The following is a 21,283-nucleotide window of genomic DNA, read 5'->3' on the forward strand; positions in this document are numbered from 1 at the left end:
CCATAGGTACTTCTTTATTTCTCAATTTCTTTATACTCCGGTCCAAAATTGTCATTGACTCTCCTACATATGTCAATCCTTGAGATATCTCCATCTATGGCTCATGCAAAATATGGCTAGGATCTCTATTAGAAACTATAGAGGTAGGAATGCCATGTAATCTCACAATTTTTGAAACATATAATTCGGCTAGCTTATCCAATTAATCATTTTGAAGGATTGGCAAAAAATGTGTAGATTTAGTCAATCTATCCACAATCACGCAAATAGCATCATGTTTTTTGAACGTACATGGCAACCCAATGATAAAATCCATAGTAATCTTTTCTCATTTCCATTCAGGTATAGACAAAGGATGAAGCTTACCAGCAGGTGCTTGGTGTTCTGCTTTTACTTGCTCATAAGTTAAACATTTTTCCACAAACTCTGCCACATTTTTCTTGATCGTTAGCCACCAGTAATAGGGTCTCAAATCCCAATACGTCTTGGTACTGCCAGGATGCATAGCATATGATGAGTTGTGCGCCTCGTACATAATTTCCATAAAAGAGATATACAGAATTCTCTTCTGCAACTACTCAACAATCCATACACTTGCTTTAATTCCTTTACAACAGAATTTCCATCTTTGTTTTTCCTTTTCAATATGGCACCAGAGCGGGTGTAACGATACTCTGCTTGCTTCTGCATTCTATTCGTTCCTGTTTTTCTTCACCATTGTCACTTCTTGAATCAAAAATCAACTCAAGAAATGACAGACAAAGGAACCAAGGAAGAAAGAATCTCCACTGATGTGAGACTTCAAGGAAATGATAATCTTGGCGTATCTCTTGTGTCTGCTCCATTGAATGGGAACAACTACTTATCTTGGGCAAGATCCATCAAGATAGCCCTTGGAGCAAGACAAAAATTGGGTTACTTTGATGGGTCGCACGCAAAACCAATAGAAGATAAAGACGCCATTGAGCAATGGCAGAAAAATTATTACATGGTAGTCTCTTGGATATTGAATTCAATATCAAAAGAGATTGCAGAAGCCTTTTTATACACAGAAACAGCAAGGGACATGTGTATAGAACTTGAGATGCGGTTTGGTGAAAGCAATGGACCACTTCTCTATAAAATCCAAAGAGAAATTGCATCCATCTCACAAAACAATTCCAATGTAGCAACATACTTCACAAAACTCAAGAAACTTTAGGATGAATTGGGATCTTTAGATCCCTTACCTATGTGCACTTGTGGAGCCAGTAAAAGAATGTCTGAAAGGAATACCTCTTACCAATTGATACAATTGCTTATGGGCCTCAATGACATATATTACCACGTGAAGAACCAGATGTTACTAATGGATCCATTGCCTTCTGCTGCAAAAGCGTACTGCATGGTGCACAGAATTGAGGAACAGAGATAGGTCAACTCTGAATTTACTGAATCAGAAAAGGAAGGAGTGATGGCCGTGCAGATTTCTGAGACAAAGACACAAGGTAACTTGAGAACAAATTTCAAGAAAGGACTGGCAGTAGACAAAAGGCAACTGCAATGTGATCACTGCAAGAAGAAAGGGCATCAAAAGGAGGGATGCTTTAAACTAGTAGGATATCCTGATAGGTACAAGAACATGGTGGATCAGAGAAAAAGTGGTAGCAGACCAACATATCCAAGGATGACTAATCCAAGAATAAATCAGCAAGTAAAGAGTCTGCAGACAACCATGAACAATGAGCCTGATGTAAATTTTTCATAAATAATCAGGACGGAAATGCTCAGAATCATGCAAGACCAAAATAGCAGCCAGATGAGCTCAAACTTCTCTGATTTCCAGGGTTATGCAGGTGATAATCTTACTGCCTCTGAAATTTAGATTATTGACAGTGGAGCATCAGCCCACATGTGTGCATCTACAACTGCTTTTAAAACCTTTTATAATCTTGATAATGAGGTTTCTGTGAAATTTCCTGATGGAACCAGCCAACAAGTACAATTCACTGGAGAAGTTCATATTGCAGAGAACATCATACTAAAAGATGTATAATATATTCCAACATTCAAGCATAATTTGCTCTCTGTTAACAAACTGTGTAAGGATAATCATCTTAGTGTCCATTTCACAAATGAAACTTGTGTTTTGCAGGACCTTAAGACTAAAAAGATGATTTCTGTAGGTAGACAACGAGGGAGACTTTATGTGTTAGAAAGACAATCACAACATCACATGACAAAAGCACTTAGTTTGAACCTCTCTACCAGTGAAGAAAATCAGCCAGCTGACGTGTGTAATATGAATAAATGTAGGGCTATGTGTAATGAAGCCCTATGGCATAATAGGTTAGGACCCACTAGCCTAGAAGTGTTGAAACATATGAAACTTTGTAACAAGAGTACCATCCAACAGATTGAATGTGAAATATGCCCATTGGCAAAACAACACAGAACTTCTTTCAACCTTAGTGAATCCAGGACAAAATCTGTTCTTGAGCTTATTCATGTAGATGTATGGGGATCTTACAGAAAGTATTTTATCAACAATTATGAATACATGCTCACTATTGTAGATGATTTCAGCAGAACCACTTGGACATACCTGATGGTACACAAATCACAAACACTGTCCAAACTTGAACAATATTATAACATGATACTAACTCAGTTTAATGTTAAGATCAAACAGATCAGAACTGATAATGGAACTGAGTTTATTAATAAGGAATGTCAAGATTTCTTCCATGATAAAGGTATAATACATTAGAGAACTTGCATTCACACACCTCAACAAAATGGTGTGGTTGAAAGAAAACACCAACACCTTCTTCAAATTGCTAGAACCCTTATGTTTCAAGCTAACATGCCTTTAAAATTGTGGACAGAAGCATTAATAATGGCTACTTATCTGGTAAATCGATTACCTACTCAAACCTTGAATTGGAGGACCCCCTATGAGTTACTCCATAAACTGAAACCTTCTTATAATCACTTAAAAGTTTTTGGATGTCGTTGCTTTATCATAAATACATTGCCTTTTAAGAGAAACTTTGAGCCGAGAGCATTAAAGTGTGTTTTTTTAGGATATGTTGATGGTATAAAATGGTACAAAGTGAAGGAACTTAATACAGGAAATATACATGTTAGCAGAGACATAACATTTCATGAAAACACATTCCCTTTTAAAAACTCCAAGGAGGATGGTAGTGACATAGTTTGTCCACTACCTGCCATAGATCAACTTGATGAAAATGAAACCAGTAATGAGCCCCCTCCAGTAACTACTGATATCACAGAACCTGAAGCTGATACTCATGTACCTAGGAGATCTGGTAGACCTACCTAGCTGGATGAAGGATTATGAGTGCTATAACTCAGAAAACTCTTAACATTTTTCATATGTCACATACACATTCTTGCTTTGTGGAAAATCTGTCAAGTATGCAGGAACTAAAAGACTACAGGCAAGCACAGGAGAAGGTTGAATGGAGGGAAGCCATGCAAGAGGAAATCAATGCAATAGAAAAGAACAAGACTTGGAAGGTAGCAGATTTACCTCCTAACAAAAGGACCATTGGGTGTAAATGGTTATATAAGATAAAACTTAATCCTATGGTACTGTGGAAATATATAAAGCCAGATTGGTAGCAAAAGGATACAGCCAAGTTGAAGGAGAGGATTACAATGACTGCTTTGCACTTGTTGCAAAAGCAGTCACTATAAGGCTCTTCTTGGCTGTAGCTGTGGGAAAGAAGTGGCCTATCCACCACCTTGATGTTAATAATGCCTTCTTGCATGGCACACTTGATGAAGACATATATATGGAGCCTCCTCAAGGCTATAAGATCCCACAAGGTAAAGTATTGCAACTGGAAAAGTCATTGTATGGCCTAAAATAAGCATCTAGAAAGTGGAATGAAAAATTCACCAACAAAATAAGAGAATTTGATTTTGAACAATGCAATCATGACCACTGCTTGTTTGTGAAAGGCACAAATATAAATTTGATTGCATTACTGGTTTATGTTGATGACATATTAATCACTTCTGCCTCTGAAAATTCCATAATCAGTGTCAAGGATTATTTAGATGAATTTTTTACAATGAAGCACTTGGGAAATGCTAAATATTTCCTGGGACTTGAATTGGCTTGTTCTACTAAAGGTTTAGTGGTCACTCAGCACAAGTATACTCAAGATATTGTTAAGGATGTTGGACTCAGTAATGGTAAGCATGTTACCACTCCATTACCTCCAGGACTGAAACTTGCAGTAGATGCAGGGGCTGCTCTCACTGACCCGTCCAGGTATAGAAGGCTTGTTGGCAGGTTGTTGTACTTGAGCTTCACAAGACCTGACCTATGCTACACTGTACAACAACTAAGCCAACACTTACAACATCCTTGTGAAACGCATTGGGAAGCTGCTATTCCTGTTGTCAGATACTTGAAGGGCAGCATCTCCACAGGTTTGTACTTCTCCTCAATTACTGATTTCTCACTTAAAGTTTCTGTGATGCAGATTGGGCTGCATGCCAAGTGACAAGATCATCAGCTGAAGCTGAATACAGAAGCATGGCCACTACCACCTGTGAAGTAACATGACTGGTCTATCTTTTGAAGATTTATGCATTGAAGCCAAGACCCCAATTCCTTTTTATTGTGACAATAAAGCTGCACTACACATAACGACAAATCCAATCTTCCATGAGAGAACAAAACACCTTGAAATAGACTGCCATGTGGTGCGAAATAAATTCAAAGAGTGACTAATACAACCAAACTTATGTGATGTCAAAGCAACAAGTTGCAGACGCCTTCACAAAGTCATTATCTTGCAGCTCTTTTCTGCATATAAGATCCAAGTTGTCCTTGGTCACTCTCAACCCAAGTCTAACTTGCCGGGGGGGGGGGGTGATAAAATCTATGATCAAGCTACCTACTTCCCACTGGAACAGCCCTCACGAACAGAGGAAGAAGAAGAACAGTAGTTAGTAGACTTAGTTTATTTTTCTATCTACAGAAATCGTGTTTCTAGAATAGCACTTTTTATGTGGTTATTAAGTAAAATAGCAACTCAGTGGTTGTTATAGTTAGTTGGGCTCCTTTTTTTATATAAGGGACGTTCATTCCCTTTCTTAAAAGAGATATACAAAATTCTCTTGTGCAACTACTCAACAATCCATACACTTGCTTTAATTCCTTTACAACAGAATTTGCATCTTTGTTTTTCCTTTTCAATATATTTGTATATGTTAGCTATATATTATATCCTAGTGTAAGTCAATTATTTAGTGATTTTAAATGAATTTTCTTCGGGATAATTTTATTTTTCGTACGCCAAAATAAACCCCTTTTCAATTTTATCCTATTAAGCCTATTACTCCAGCCTCTCCAAGCTCATCTGGGATCTTAGTTGCTGACGACGGGACCGCTTGCCTCTGATTCAGAAACTCAAAGCGAGTGGAAGAGATTTCTTGCCCACAGGACCGATTGTTTTTTATATTCTCTGTTTTGCTACTAATTTGATTTCGGGTAGCTTTAGATGGGTTCGTCGTTCTGGTAATTCTATAGAGCATTTCTTCGCCTAGTCGGCTTTGGGTTTTCTTGTGGGTGGTTCTGTTGTCCTCCCCGCAGCTCTTGGCTTGTTGTCTTCGGACATTTCTCATTAATGAAGTTCAGTCAAATAAAGTAAAAATACAAAAAACTCCCTTGTGATATCTCAAATGAGCAAGTTATCCCCTTATAAAAAAATAAATAGCAATTTACCTCTCTGTATTTTTTAATATACAATAATTTACCCACCTATGATTCTTAAAATGAAGCAATTTACCTCCTTATACAGGGAGGTAAATTGCTTCATTTTAAAAAGTATAGGGGATAAATTACTATATTTGTTTATAGATGGGTAATGTGCTCATATTTAATATCATAGGGTAAATTGCTATACACCCAAAAAAATAATAATAATTAGATGCTAGTGTAAGTCAATTGATTTAGTGCTTTTAAATGAATTTTCTTCCATTTGTTTATTATGTTGAGGTGTATTTATTTGAACAAAATAGAAATATTAATTGAGAAGATTAAGAGGGTATTTGGGTAAATTTTTTAAAAATATTTTATAAGCTCCTACATCTTATAAAATATTTTAAAAGCTTATAAAATGTTGGATCTTATTCTAAAAATGAACTTCTAAAGTGTTTGGATAAAATAAGATGTTAAAGCGTATAAGATGAGAAAATATCTTATAAGATGTAAGGGTGTTTGGCATAATAAGGTCCAAAATACTTTAAAAAAATTATCAAATACTTTGTTAAAGTTTATAAACTCTTAAAAACATCTTCTGCCAAACACCCTCTAAAATTAAGATAGAAATTATAACGGAACTAAAAATTAAACAGAATGCATTTCCAGTTAACAGAAGAATATAAATATGGCTAACATTGCAACATTTTTGGGCTAATAAATTCAGCCTATTTTAACAAAATATAGAACTTAATTAAAAATCGATAAACGAGGGGTTAAAAATGAAATAGCCATATCCTGTAGGACCAACTTTGTAATTTTGCTTGGAAAAAAAACACAATTCTCCGATCGGCTTTTTAATTTACCAAAAAGTAAAAATTAAAAATATTAGGATTCCCATTATATATATATATATATATATATATAATATAAATGACCAACTTGCTGCAAAATAGTACTATTTCATATAACTCCAATTTTGTCCATGCATGTAATGAGGTGTATAAGGTCTAAATCATTTTAATTTTATGTTTCATAATAGAAATATATTTTTTATATATGACATGTGCTTATATGGGATTTGGTAATGGAGTATATTCTATCTCTTGGATCAATGTGCATATATATATGCGATTTGGTAATGGAATATTTGTCTTCTTGGATACTTAATGAAAATAATTAATAATTTGATTTGGCACAGTTAATTTAATATATTTAGGGAAGGAGACAATGAAGATTTTTTTATGGAAAAGAATTCAAGGACAGCTGTGATATTGAAAATATTTAAAAGAAATTTTGAAAAAAAATAAAATATCTATTACACTCCCTGTTATATGTAAAAAAATTAAAAAAACTCCCTGAGATCAAAGAATGTAGCACATGTGGGGTTGACTGCAAGTGAGTTTGTAATTATATTTTTTTGATAATCACTACAACAAAATAGGATATCAGAGATGGAATTTTGTTTCAGAGACGGGAAATTCAATCAACTATGATTTTCGTCTATGAAAATAAGCGACAGAAAGTCTGTTGCAGCATTATGTGGCTAAAAATCCAGTAGCTAAATAGTAGACACGAAAATATTTTGTCTCTAATTCTGAGACCGAACATTGATGTCGCTGACTCTATCGACAAACAACAATAAAGTTTTAGAGTAACCCGTCTCTGATTTTCATAGATTATCTTCCTGATTCCATCGATAAAGAGAAATACTTTCTGTCTCTGAAGGGAAAGTTTTTGTTTGTTAATTATGTCTCTAATCCGTCTCTAATTTTTTTTTTTACAAATTTTTTTTAATTTCTATACCTAAATTAATATTTTGCTCATTATCTTATCAAATACATCCAATCAATACAAAAAAAATCTGAATTTTTTAAATCAACAACAATAAACAATAACAAAAAAGATACTCATAATACAAATCAATAATAATATAATTGATGTCATTGTATCATCCAAATACTACCAGATAATATCAATTTCTATAATCCCAACGCAACAAAAGTAAGTCAAAATACAGCCCAAATCAACACAAACTAAGTCATAAACAACCAATAGAAAGAAAAAAAAAAAAAAACTAATGATATTCTCTGGAATGTCTAATGTACAAACCCACCAGCAAATTGATGGTATGCTTTGTGTATCCCACATCTTGAAGTAATTAACGAACAAATTCTTGTAGGTTTGTCTTCCTCTTTGTAGCCTCTTCCTCCCTCATTCGAGCTTCTTCAAGAGCAATTTCAAGCAATTTTTTATTTTCTTCTTCTCGTCTTGAAAAATTTTCTTTCATCTTTGTAGCATTAGAGCGCATATCATTGACAACTTTTGTTAACTCATTGAGCTTCTCCTTGTTAGAATATTTTAACATTACAATCATTGTGGTCCATGTGACATAAAGTGTAAGAGTGCACATTAAGGATATTTTATGGTGGTAATTGAAGTCTAACTTTGATGGTTAAGTTAGCATTAAATTGGATTACAACCAAGGATCAAGATATCCTCTCCTCTACCTCATAAAGAATTGAAAAGGTTGGACTAATGGTTGTAAAAAAAAAAAAAAAAAAAAGGTCTTACGTAATTTCATAGTCTTATATACACTTCTAACCATTAAGAAGAACTGAAAGGAGAGGCTAGAGGGGATAATCTACACTTAAAGAGTTCTAGGTGATCTGCAAGTAACTTCAAGTAATGGATCAAGGTAAGAGTTTATGTTTATGTGAAAATTATAATTTGTCAAATTCTTGGGTATTACAGAATTTATTTGATTTCCATGTACAAAAATTAAATAAAAATTCAATAAAAAGTTTTACACTCCTCAGATGTGTTAAGAGTAGAATTGCCTAAACTTACACATATAAATGACGAGCTACTTTCAAATTCATATAAACGTCCTTTACAATAACCTCTAATTGTATCATCTCACAACCTTAGGACAGAGTATACAGGTCATCAAGCATTTAAAACATCATCATCAATGTGACATTGTATTTCATATTCTTTCGTTCAATATTCCAGAAAAGAGTGAGACAATCGTAATTTACGAATCCAACCCCTGACCTCTCCAGAATATAATATTATATAATATATATAATTTAATAAATTTTAAAGTAATATATAAATACTTTTTTAATAGTAAAATTTACTTTACATGTAAATATATAATTATATTAATATTTTTTAATATAATATTTTTAATTACATAATTATATTAATTCTTAAAAAAATGGCGGTGACAGCTTTGCCTGCCCTCTTCATCCCTGGGCAACCTCAACGAGGGCGACCACCCTCGTTGCTCCCTCGCCCATCCATCAAGACGCCGTCGCCCATGGAGTGGTTGATTATTATTTTTTAAAATAATATTTTAATTTTTATAAATTATTATAATAATATCTATAATATAATTGTATCCAGTGGTCGTTTAACTCATTTTTTAAAGTCACGTAGGACTAAAAATCTCTAAAAAATATTTAATTGATATGTCATGTCATTTTCTGAATAAAAATAAAAAATTTGAGCCATCAAGAGCCTAATTTCATTAATTTTAAAATATAGTGCATAAAAATTAGACATAATTATCGAATCAAAATGAATATTGAGCATATACATTGAACGGACCAAAAAAAGAAATTTTTTCCATTTAAAAATATAAATTTTATAAATTATTGGTATACTTTAATTAAAATTTATATAATATACAATAGAAATATAAACTTTTTTATCATATATATGGAGGCATTTTTAGTTATTGTCCTTTAAAAAAGAGGTTCAAGTCAATCGGAATGCTATGTGATTTATTAATTATAATATAAGAATAATTTTTAATGTTTAAGTTTTCACAAGGGAGTTTTTGATATTTTTCTATACCAGAGGGATCACGACGAATTTAACTCCTTTTTCATGTTACTATAGAAAATGAAAGAATTAATATGTAGTAAATTTACCTAATGAAATAATTAAATTAAAACAAACAAACCTTTATCGCTAACGGAGGCCATTGATTAATATCAACTCCATTTCAAAATATGTATAGCATGCATTATTAATTGTTATATTTCTTAATATGTAAACCTTGATTTAGCATCAAACTGTATATAATAGTATAATTGATGAGTGTTTTTATTTTCAGGTATATACGACGGTAAAGTGGGTAATGGTTGAGTTTATGTGCAATCCAGACGTGATGAAGAAGGCACACAAGTAACCAAATGAAGTCGTAGGATTGAACAATGTAGTGGAAGTGTTTCATATCCCAAAACTAGTCTATTTGGACGTTGTCATATAAGAAACGCTTCGCATACACACAATAGGACCCTTCTTAACCGCAAGAACTCCTAGCCAATCTTGCACAATGGGAGGACACTATATCCCAAAGGATTCTGTGATTTTCGTAAATATCTGGTCTATTCAAAGGGACACACTTGCTTGGGATAATCCGTTAGAATTTACACCCGAGAGGTTTTTAGGTAATTATAGGAAATAGGATTTTAATGAAAACAATTTTAATTATATTCCGTTCGGATTAGGAAGAAGAATTTGTGCTCGACTACAACTAGCAGAGAGAATGTTGAGCTATGTGTTGGCTTCACTTCTGCATTCATTTGATTGGCAGTTGCCAAAGGGTGAAATAATGGACGTAGAGGATAGATTTGTGGTTGTGTTGAGGAAAAGGACTCCGTTGGTTGCTATCCCTAGTCCTAGGTTGTCCAGTAAGAATCTGTATGTGTAATTTCATATTCTACTTATGTTGGTCTAGTAATTAGTGTATGTATAATCTTTATTATCCAGCACAATATTGAACATGTTATGAATGAATACGACGCTTCTTTGATTCCACAACGTAAGTCTGCATTTCTATCTTGATTTTTTCCAGAAATTTGTCGGGATAATTCTATTTTTGGTTCCTAAGTAATACCATTTATTTGATTTGAACTTTTACATAATCACCATTTACACTTTTGATCCCTAATTGGCTTTCTTTTTTTATGATTTTGTCATTTATGTCAATTGAATGTTAACTCAAATGAAATTATTTCTTTTTTCGTGCCTCTTTCCACAGCCTCACGTGTTCAACCTGTGCGTTTTTCGACTTGATTTAATGGTGTATTGACATAAATGATAAATATATATATATATACACATAGGGACTATAAGTGCAAACAGTGATTGTTTAGGAATTCATGAAATTGACTAAATAGTATTATTATGGGACCAAAAGTACAATTCTGCGGTCTTTATCTTATTTCAATATAACGTTGTATTTTTCTTTTTCCCTAAGAAGTTTCAATTATACCCTTCTCTTTCATTTGGTGAATTAAAACTTTGGTTAGAATTTGGTCCGTAGAAAACACCCTTAATTATGTAAGTTTCAATATCTATTTTACTCGAATGAGTCTCTTTTGTACTGATTTGTTTTGTTTTCTTGTGATGAGAAAAATTACATAATTACTGAAATAACCATATATTTTTAAGTATTATTTTATGTCTCTCTGATTAATTACATGGAGCCCACTGTACCAAGAAAAGCAGCGGCGGCAGCAGACGGCAGCAGGCTTTACAGGAGGTGACTTGACTCATTTCCATTGGAGCCACGTGTTGTGTACACAATGGGTATCGTACGGCTATAAATAGCCTAATTTATGATTATTCAAATACGTTTTATCACATCATTTTTACCGCCCTTTTGTGATCTCATTCGACCTCATTTTAATCTTTTCGACCCCACTTTTTTGACTTAAGCATCGGAGGGCCATCACCGAGGGCTACTCGGCTAGTCTCACGTTTACTTTGTTCTCAGGATCTCCTAACAGGTAGTTCGAAAGAAGGATTCAGCGAGCCAACTTAGCGATCCGATCCCGATTTCGCACGACCTACATCATCTTGTATTGTAACTTAGGGTATCATATAAAAATTATCAGAAACGGTCTCTTATTCGAAATTACGTAAGCGTGAAATACCAAAAATTACATTATTGGACGCTTAATTTTATCAGCAAAATGGATTTGATTCCCATATAAAAATATCCTTGCACAGCTTGTCTCCGTCCTCTTCGATATTTAATGAAAATAATTAATAGTTTGATTTGACACCATTAATTTAATATACACGGGGAAGAAATAATTAACATGTAGAAGATGTACCTAATCATATAAATATATGAATACGAACAAAACTTTAATTAGTTTTGTGAATTCAATGACTTTACTAATAATTAATTAGGGAAAAGTATTATTTTAGTCCGCTAAGTGTGTTTAATTTTAATTTTAGTCCGATAACTATATCCATTTTTGTTTAGGCCCAGTAACTTACGAAATTGCTTACTTTTAGTCCTCTGGCAGATTTTCGGACAATTTTACCCCTATAAGTGCATATGGATTAAAACTGTTTTTCAAAGTTGCATAGGCGTAAAATTGTCCGAAAATCTGCCAGAGGACTAAAAGTAAGCAATTTCGTAAGTTACTGGACCTAAAGAAAAATGGACATAGTTATCGGACTAAAATTAAAATTAAGCATATTTAGCGGACTAAAATAATACTTTTCCCAATTAATTATCAAACAGTTCGAAAGAGAATCTTCTGCACTGATTTGTTTTGTTTGGTTTTCTTATATTAAATGCACATGAGATTTTCTTTCAAACAACGAGGGGTATTACATAAAAATTATTAGAAACCTCTCTTATTTGAAAGTATGTAAGCGTGACACACGATAAATTATATTTTTGATCTCTTAATTTTGTTGGCAAAATGGATTTGATTCCCATATAAAAGTATCCTTCCACAGCCGGTCTTCGTCTTCTTGGATATTTAATGAAAATAATTAATAGTTTGATTAGACAGAATTAATTTAATATATAGAGGAAACAAAATACTTAACATCTTAATCAAATAAATATATGAAAACAAACAAAACTTCAATTAGTTTTTTTGTATTAATAACTTCACTAATAATTAATTATCAAACAATTGAGAAAGATAGAAAATAATTCATATTTAGCACAAACCTTATCTTTTAGTACAAGCTATATTTTTCCCTAAATCTAGCAACAAGTGAGCAACACATGCCAATTTCCATTAGTGTCTAAGAGCTGTACTATTAAAAAAAATATGGCATCCAGTCTAATTACAACAGGTACTCATATATTTGTTTCTATAGCTACAAAAATAGTAATAACTTTTCAAAATTTATACCTCTGTAGCTAATTTTTGTTATAGTTGTTTTAATTTTATGAACTATTTTCGAAACCTATATCTCTGTAGTTAATTTTGATTACAGTTTTTTCAATTTCTGTAGCTATCTTATGACAATAAATTTGTTTAGCTGTTTCTGTAGGTATATAATATATGTACATTTTGTACCCAAGTTTGTTTCAATAATGACGAAATATCTATTACAAACATATAATAATTTTCACATTCTTAATACTACGAATTTTCTATTTTTATATGGGTAAATTACAACGACCTTCCTGAAGTTTGGCATGATTACGAATAACCTCTCGTTTTTTGAAAAATTACCAATACCCCCCTGATTTTAACGGCCGTCTAATAATTAGCCCCAATCCATTAGATTTTCATCTATTTTTATGGTGAACTGATCAAAATGCCTTATGGATTAAAAATTATAATTTTATTTATTTTTAAAAAATTATTTTTTTATGGATTAAGTGGATAATATTTTTTATAATTTTTAAAATTTTTTCATCCATCCCGTTCGATGTTTTTATAAGATTTTATTTTCTTAAAAAAATAAAACAGTGAGGGCAAAGTTGATAATTTCACACCTCCATCCAAGGATTACATAATTTCATCAAACATCAGAGGGGATATTTGTAATTTTTCAAACAACCAAAAATAATTGTAATTATGTTAAACTTACGGGAGGTCAATCGTGATGGGTGTCGAGACCATACAAAATAATTCCTACTAACACTTTGTAGGAGTGGGAATAGGGTCGACTCCACAGGAACCGGTGTTAAGTTGATTTCAAAAAAAGAAAATGATTGGGGGAATTTTGATTGGTAAGAAGGAAAATTACAAACTAAATAACTAGAAAGCAGTTAAAATTACCTGACGAGAATATGAGAGAGAGCTTTTCCGGTTAAGGTTAGGATCATGCTTGATTCTTGTGAGTTGATCATTAAGGCAAAAATAACACTTGTATAAACAAATAAATCAGTTATGGTTGTTGGTACGACCAAATAACCTTACCTTTCCTTATCTTTTCGTCAACCAAGGTACGACCGTTGGCTAGATCCCCAATTAACAGACAACCCTGAGAACGTCCACAAGATTTAATCTATTAATAGAATTAAGAATTAGAAAGGCCTGATTCTAATTAACAAATTCCTACGAGGATAATTCGTTTAAATTAGATCATTCATACCCCATAACACAACTAACTACTTTGACATAATTAATTATGCTATGTTGCTACTGAGCATTGAACTAAACAAATAATTACACAAATTTGTAAAGTTCTATTAGCTAAGCAAACCTTCTTGATAATGAACAATTGGCCATATTATTCATAAATAAGATGTTTGTAATAAAGACACAGAGAATAATATGAATACTTATTGAACAAGTGTAAAAAGAACAGATTAGATCTCACAACAAGTTACGAATCAAGCAATCACCATAACTTTAACTAGAAAATAAAGAATTTAGCCGGACATGTTAATGGAAGAACACACTAAGAAATGGAATTCCATTCACTCCGGCAATAAATTAAAACTAAAAGAAAGAGTATGAAAGTGAAGTAAGCTAATGAGAATAAAGTATTCCTATTCAATTCCAAGTTGTCCTACAAATGAAGGAATCCTCCTTATTTATAATAAAAGTCTCCTACAAATCTAGACGTAGGGGGAATAAGTACATGATTAGTTCTAAAAGAAGTAAATAAATCATAAATATCATATTTAAAGGAGTCCTTTCCAAATTTACGTACACCATATTTTTATTTTGCGGAAATCACGCTTCCTTTTTTCATCCGAGTTGACCAATCACTAAGCGTGGGCACGTTTAGTCAATTCCGCAGAAATTGCATTGAAATCTCATTTTCCCTTTTTGATGTCCTCAATATCCGTTTTTGACTTGAGTTTTGCCACATTCATCTCACATTATCACTTTTACTGAATAAGCAATAATTTCATAAGATTAGGAATATTTTAGTTCAAAAAGAAGAATTAAACTACTATAAAATCGTGACAATTTGCAAAGTTATCAAATCGTAATTCACTCTTTTTATATAGATAGCAATAAAATATCTTAGAGCCACTATTGTTGCAATGGAAGTGGAGATTTTGTAGTGACATGTACATAAAAAATGCTATTATCTATTACTTAAAAATTAAAGAGAATGCATTTCCAGCTATTAATGGGGCACATGTATTTGACTGGAAGAATATGAATATGGCCAACATTAATTGCAACATTTTTGGGCTAATTAATTCAGCCTATTTTAATAGAATATAGGATTAAATTAAAAATTCATAACGAGGGGTTAAATATGAAATAGCCATATCCTAAAGGACCAACTTTGTAATTTTTCTTGAAAAAACACAATGATCTGATCGATTTTTTAATTTACCAAAAAATAAAAATTAAAAATGCTAGGATTTCCATTATATATATGACCAACTTCGTGCAACATAGTACTTTTCTATGTAATTAGGTGAATAAAGTTTAAATCAATTTTTATATTTTTATATTTTATGTAATTAAAAATGTTAGGATTCCCACTATATATATGACCAACTTGGTGAAAAATAGTACTATTTCACATAACTCCAATTTTGTCGATGCATGTAATTAGGTGTATAAAGTTTAAATCATTTTTTATATTTCATAATAGAAATATATTTTATATGTATGACATGTGCGTATATGGGATTCGGTAATAGAATATAGTTTGTCTCTTGGAACTTGAAGCCTGAGGTTGAATGTGTATATATATATATGCGATTTCTAAACAAAATATATTCGTCTTCTTGTATATTTAATGAAAATATTAATAGTATGATTTGACAAGGTTAATTTAATATATTTAAGGATGGATATTTGATGAAAATAATTAATAGTTTGGTTTGACATGATTAATTTAATCTATTTAAGGATGGATATTTAATAAAAATAATAAATGGTTTGATTTGACATGGTTAATTTAATATATTTAGGAAAGAAGATAATGAAGACTTTTTCATGGGGAAAAATTCAAGAATTGATGTGATATTGAAAATATTTAAAAAAAATTTGAAAGAAATAAAATATTAATTACACCTCCTGTGATATGGAAAAAATTAAAAAAACTCCCTGAGGCCACAGAGTGTAGTACAATCGCGTTGACTGCAAGTGTGGGTCCTAGAATTCAATAACATGTATAGCTATTTTATTAGCCAAAGGTGAATATTGGGGAGTTTATTCATTAACAATACCAGATTTGCATTATTCACTAAGACAATTTGAATCACATCATCCTCCCTTACCGGGCCTTGGTAGTTTTAGTTTATTACCGTTCTTAGATTTCTACTTCATTTTTAGACAAAATAAATCACAGGTTTCATCTATATTCCTAATGAGTAAAACACAACATTATTCATTACAATCATTTATAAAAGGTGATAAAATATCCTTTTGCCTGGTCCTAGTTAGAACCCCATTTGAACTTACACAAAGTTAGTGAGAACTAAACTAAGTAGTCTTGAAACCCTTATAAAGAAAAAATGGTAAGTCCTCTATAACTTGTTTAGATGTTACATATCAATAGCTTTTGTATACTAGTTCATATTCTAATAGGTATTAAATCACACTCCATTATATCTATGCCATAACCCTGATTTAAACAAGCACTGCACGCAGCAGACAATATTTATAAATCATGACCAAGCGATTAATTAAAACATGGTCAATATGAGGAAACACTCTAATGGATCAAATGCCTGGTGCCAACACAACTATCAAATCATACCTTTTCGAACTTCACTAGCAAACACTGAACTGTTAACAATCAAGATCGTTCTTTCCTTTTTGCACTTTAGCCTTCATCCTCTGCAGGTATGGATCTCTATCCCGTGGATCTTTAATTTTATCCTTGAGAATGGGCTTTACTTGTATGATAGCCAGTAGAATATCATCATCAATGCTAAAGTGTACATCCGTAGCTCTGAGGGCAGTTAAATACTCCATATTATAGTAGACCATACCTGCAAGTTGGTCCACCGTCTTTCTACTCAAAGCATTTGCTATAATGTTTGCCTTTCCGGGATGATAGTCAATGGAACAATCATAGTCTTTCAAAAGCTCCATCCACCTTCTGTGCCTCAAATTTAACTCTTTCTATATTGGGATATATTTGAAACTTTTGTGATCTATAAATATTTGAAATGTCTCCCCATACTGGTAATGCCTCAAGATCTTCAATGTATGTACTGTGGCTGCTAATTCTAGATCATGCATTGGATAGTTCATCCCTTGTAGCCTTAACTACCATGAAGCATAAGCTATAACTCTCCCATCCTGCATCAAAACACACCCACGTCCTTGTCATGAAGCGTCAGTAAATACCACATATCCTCCATCCTCAGACGGCAAAGCAAGAATAAGTGTTGAGGTAAGTCTCTTCTTCAACTCCTCAAAACTCTCAACACATTTGTCATTCCAACTAAATGGTGCATTCTTTTTCAACAAACTTGTCAGGAGTTTCGCGACTATAGAGAAATCCTTCACAAATCTTCTATAATAACCAACTAATCCCAGAAAACTTCAAATTTTCGACATATTGTTAAGTGGATCCCATTCTAAAATAGCCTTGAATTTTGCCGGATCAGGTTGCACCCCTTCTTTTGAAACAACACGCCCTAAATAAAAGCAATTTCCTCAATCCAAAACTCACATTTGTTGAAATTTAGCGTACAACTATTTCTCTCTTAAAATTTGTAAAGTCGTCCGTAAATGTTGTTCATGTTCCTCGTGACTACTGGAATTCATCAAACTGTCATCAATAAACACAATCACAAATTGATCGAGGAATGGTTGTAACGTCCTGCTCATCAGAGACATGAAAGCTGCAGGGGCATTCGTCAACCCAAATGGCATAACGACAAATTCATAGTGGTTATACCTGGTCCTGAAAGTTATCTTTGGGATTGACTCATCTTCAATCCGCAGTTTCCAATACCCTAACGTCAAATCAATTCTACAGAAAACAGTGGAACCCTTTAGCTGATCAAGCAAATCATCTATCTGTGGCAGAGGGTGCTTGTTCTTGATTGTGATTCGGTTCAGTTGTCTATAATCGACACATAATCTCATACTTTCATCCTTCTTGTTTACAAATAATACTGGTGCACCCTAAAGTGAAATGCTAGGTCTGATAATTCCTTTGTCCAATAACTCTTCTAATTGCTTCTTTAATTCTTTCAATTCTGATAGAGCCATTCTATACGATGCAATTGAAATAGGTGCCGCCTGGGAATAGTGTGTATTTCAAAGTATACTTCTCAATGAGGTGGTAGTCCAAGTAATTCATCAGGATAAACATCAGGAAATTCTCACCACTGGAACGTGTAATACATCCGAACTAACTTTCATGGTATCGTATACACTACCTAAATATGCTTCACACCCTCCTTTAATTAAATTAAGAGTAGTCATAGCAGAAATTAAACAGTTAGGTATCACCTTTTTTTCTCCCATTATAATCATCTTCATCTACCCATCGACTTCTACCATCACCTATTTTGCTTGACAATCCAATAAAGCATGATTAGTAGGTAACCAGTCCATCTCTAGAATGACATCAAACTCTCTAAGGTTTATTACAACCAAATTTGAATATAGAGTGACACCCTCGACTACTATTGGGCAAGATTTCACCACCGTATTCACTAATACAATCCCACTAGCTAAATATGCTTCACACCCTCCTTTAATTAAATTAAGAGTAGTCATAGTCCAAATGGTTCTATATTAGCATGCACACGAGATGCAAAACCATGTGATATAAGTGGACAAGTGGATCCTGAATCAATCAACACATGTGCACTAGAATCACAAATAGAGAAGGAACTATTGATAACCTCGGATGCCGTAGGAGCTTGTTCTTTTATAATTGCATACATCCTCGCTTGTGGTTGAGGCTGACTACTTTGTCCTGTTGATGTCATGAAAATGTTCCCACTACCTCGACCACCTCTACCTCGTCCTCTACTCGTCCCTGTTCGTTGTGAGCTTTCCCCCACACTGCTCAACCCTGAAGTCTAAGGTCCTCTGGTATTATCTCTCCATGTAGGACAGTCCCTGACAATATATCTTGACTGATGACAACGATAACATAAAATTGGTTGGGCTCCTCAACATTCACCAGTGGGTCTCCTACCGCAATTGGCACAAGAAGTAATAGATCTTTCACTAAACGATCTGGCTGGACCTTGTCTTCCTCCAAATCCAACAGAAATATGCCCGCCTCTACTCGAAAATACTAAAGCAGACCTGCTAGTCTGACCCACTCCTTAGCCTCTATACCAACCCCTCTATGAACCAGAACCCCTAAAGGAAACTGCATCACTTTGTCTCGATCTAGAATTCAGGTTACCTGTCAATTTCTTCCGTTTAGCTTCAGTAGAACTCCTTTCAATGGATGTCTCTTCTGCTCTTAGTGCCGCTTCCAACAACACACCATAACTCAGTGGTTTAACTGCCATTTTCTCCCGAATCTCGAGTCTCAACCCTCTTTCAAATCTGTCTCTCCTCAATTCATCGGTACTCACGTCTTTTGGAGCATATTTTGTCAATCTCACAAATTGCAACTCATACTCAGCAACAGATAACTGATTCTACTTTAGTTCAAGGAATTCAACTTTCTTACGATTTATGTAGACCAGTGGAGTATATTTGTCAGCAAATTCTTTCAAAATGTCATTCCAAATCAAGGTGATGGGTCGATTCTTGCTCTCCGGAACTGTTTCCCGCCAATCTAAGGCATCTTTCTCCAATAAGGACAACGCATACCTCAACTTTTGATCAATTCTTTCCAAAACCCTTTCCGTGTTTCTCAACCATTCTTTTGCTTCAGCAGGGTCAGTTGTACTTGCAAATACCTTCGCCCACTGTCTCCTCATTATTTCATAATTTTTATCAATAATTGCATCCTATGGTTGGGGTTGTGGCTGTGGAGCCATCCTCTGCATCATTTCTAGAAACTTTGCATAAAAGGGTTTATCTCCGGTTGTGGGGCATTTCTATTTTGGGTTTTTAACCCTAATGGATGCATGATCATGACCCCGCATAGACTCTAATGACTCAGTTGGACCAGCAGCTTTTCACCTAACCCTACCATCCTATATGAAATGCACACATGTAAGTAGACTCCTAATATATACCTTACGTGTAATATTACATTTCATCTACTATCCCTAGGAAATCTAATCCCTGCTCTGATACCACCTAATGCAGCACCCTCTATCGCTACTATGGTTATATTTTTCCTAAACATCATACTTAAAGTAAGCCCAGTATCTATCTATATATATATATGCACATAATCGTCTAATCAATATGCACACGTAATTCTAACGTCATACCAGACATAATCAACCACAACATTATATATATACATATCAAACACCACAAAGTAATCCATCATAAGTAATTCCCACACTTTTAAGTCCTCTTTATACAACCAAAATGTGATTTGCATTTTAACTGACAATAAGGAAAATACTGCGTACTAGCCGGACCTGATTGAATATAGCATTTGGACCTAGCCTTAGACAGGCAGACATCTCAAGATCTATTCCTGAAAAAAAAAATGTCAGCAGAGAAATGTACCTGCAACTCAGTAAGTAAAGAACCAGCCCTATCTACATATTTATATCAAACATAGCCCAAACAAGATAAGTAGGCAACATGCATAGAGTATAATCAATTTAATTTCAACATAATCAGCTTTATTGCACCACATAGCTGACTCGCAATACAACAATCAATAAAACTCTTTTTTTTTTCCTAGTTTGCTTACCAGAACGTAATATAGTGTTTTTCCCATCAACTTAATCTCACCGTTATATTTGTTCAAGTGAATCCCCTTGACAGCCGGCTCATCAATCTCATTTCACATCACAACTCTTTCAATTCGCATCATAGCTCTTTTATATTCCATCATAGCTCTTTTCATATAGTATCAAATCTTTTTTCATTTCATTTCTTTCTTATATCGCATGATAGCTATTTTAATTTCATTTCGCCTTACAGGTTTTTCACCAACATCAAGGGGTATTCACATCACAATTATATACAATTTTCCCCACTCCCTCATTTCCACATATTACCATTCTTGTTAACAACTAGTAATGTAAAATCATATATCAGTATATTCTCACGTACACAATATAGTCCATCAAATTAAATCATCCACCACTCATATATTTTTATATAAATCAGCTTCATCATGAATTACAGATTTATATAACAGTAACACCACAAATAAAGGTAACATATATAGATAATACTAATTATTTACTAACCTCGACCCCACATGCTATTATCTATCCAATAGATAATTGTT

General features: G+C 33.4%; 2 protein-coding genes across 2 annotated transcripts; both read left to right on the plus strand.

Moving 5' to 3' along the window:
• Positions 1-751: 751 nt before the first annotated feature.
• On the plus strand, positions 752-1,201 carry LOC105156964 (uncharacterized). Its single transcript, XM_011073240.1, has one exon. The coding sequence runs from the start codon at positions 752-754 to the stop codon at positions 1,199-1,201; it is 450 nt and encodes a 149-aa protein (XP_011071542.1).
• A 252-nt stretch (positions 1,202-1,453) lies between these two features.
• Positions 1,454-4,585, plus strand: LOC148789348 (uncharacterized). The gene is made up of 8 exons (XM_088882494.1): positions 1,454-1,732; positions 1,865-2,029; positions 2,135-2,590; positions 2,672-2,735; positions 3,066-3,314; positions 3,619-3,837; positions 3,973-4,449; positions 4,503-4,585. Exons 1-8 carry the CDS (start codon positions 1,454-1,456, stop codon positions 4,583-4,585), a joined length of 1,992 nt encoding a protein of 663 aa, XP_088738620.1.
• Positions 4,586-21,283: the final 16,698 nt, after the last annotated feature.

Source organism: Sesamum indicum, linkage group LG1 (genome assembly GCF_026168435.1).
Source record: "Sesamum indicum cultivar Baizhima isolate 11 linkage group LG1, ASM2616843v1, whole genome shotgun sequence".
Lineage (NCBI taxonomy): Eukaryota > Viridiplantae > Streptophyta > Magnoliopsida > Lamiales > Pedaliaceae > Sesamum > Sesamum indicum.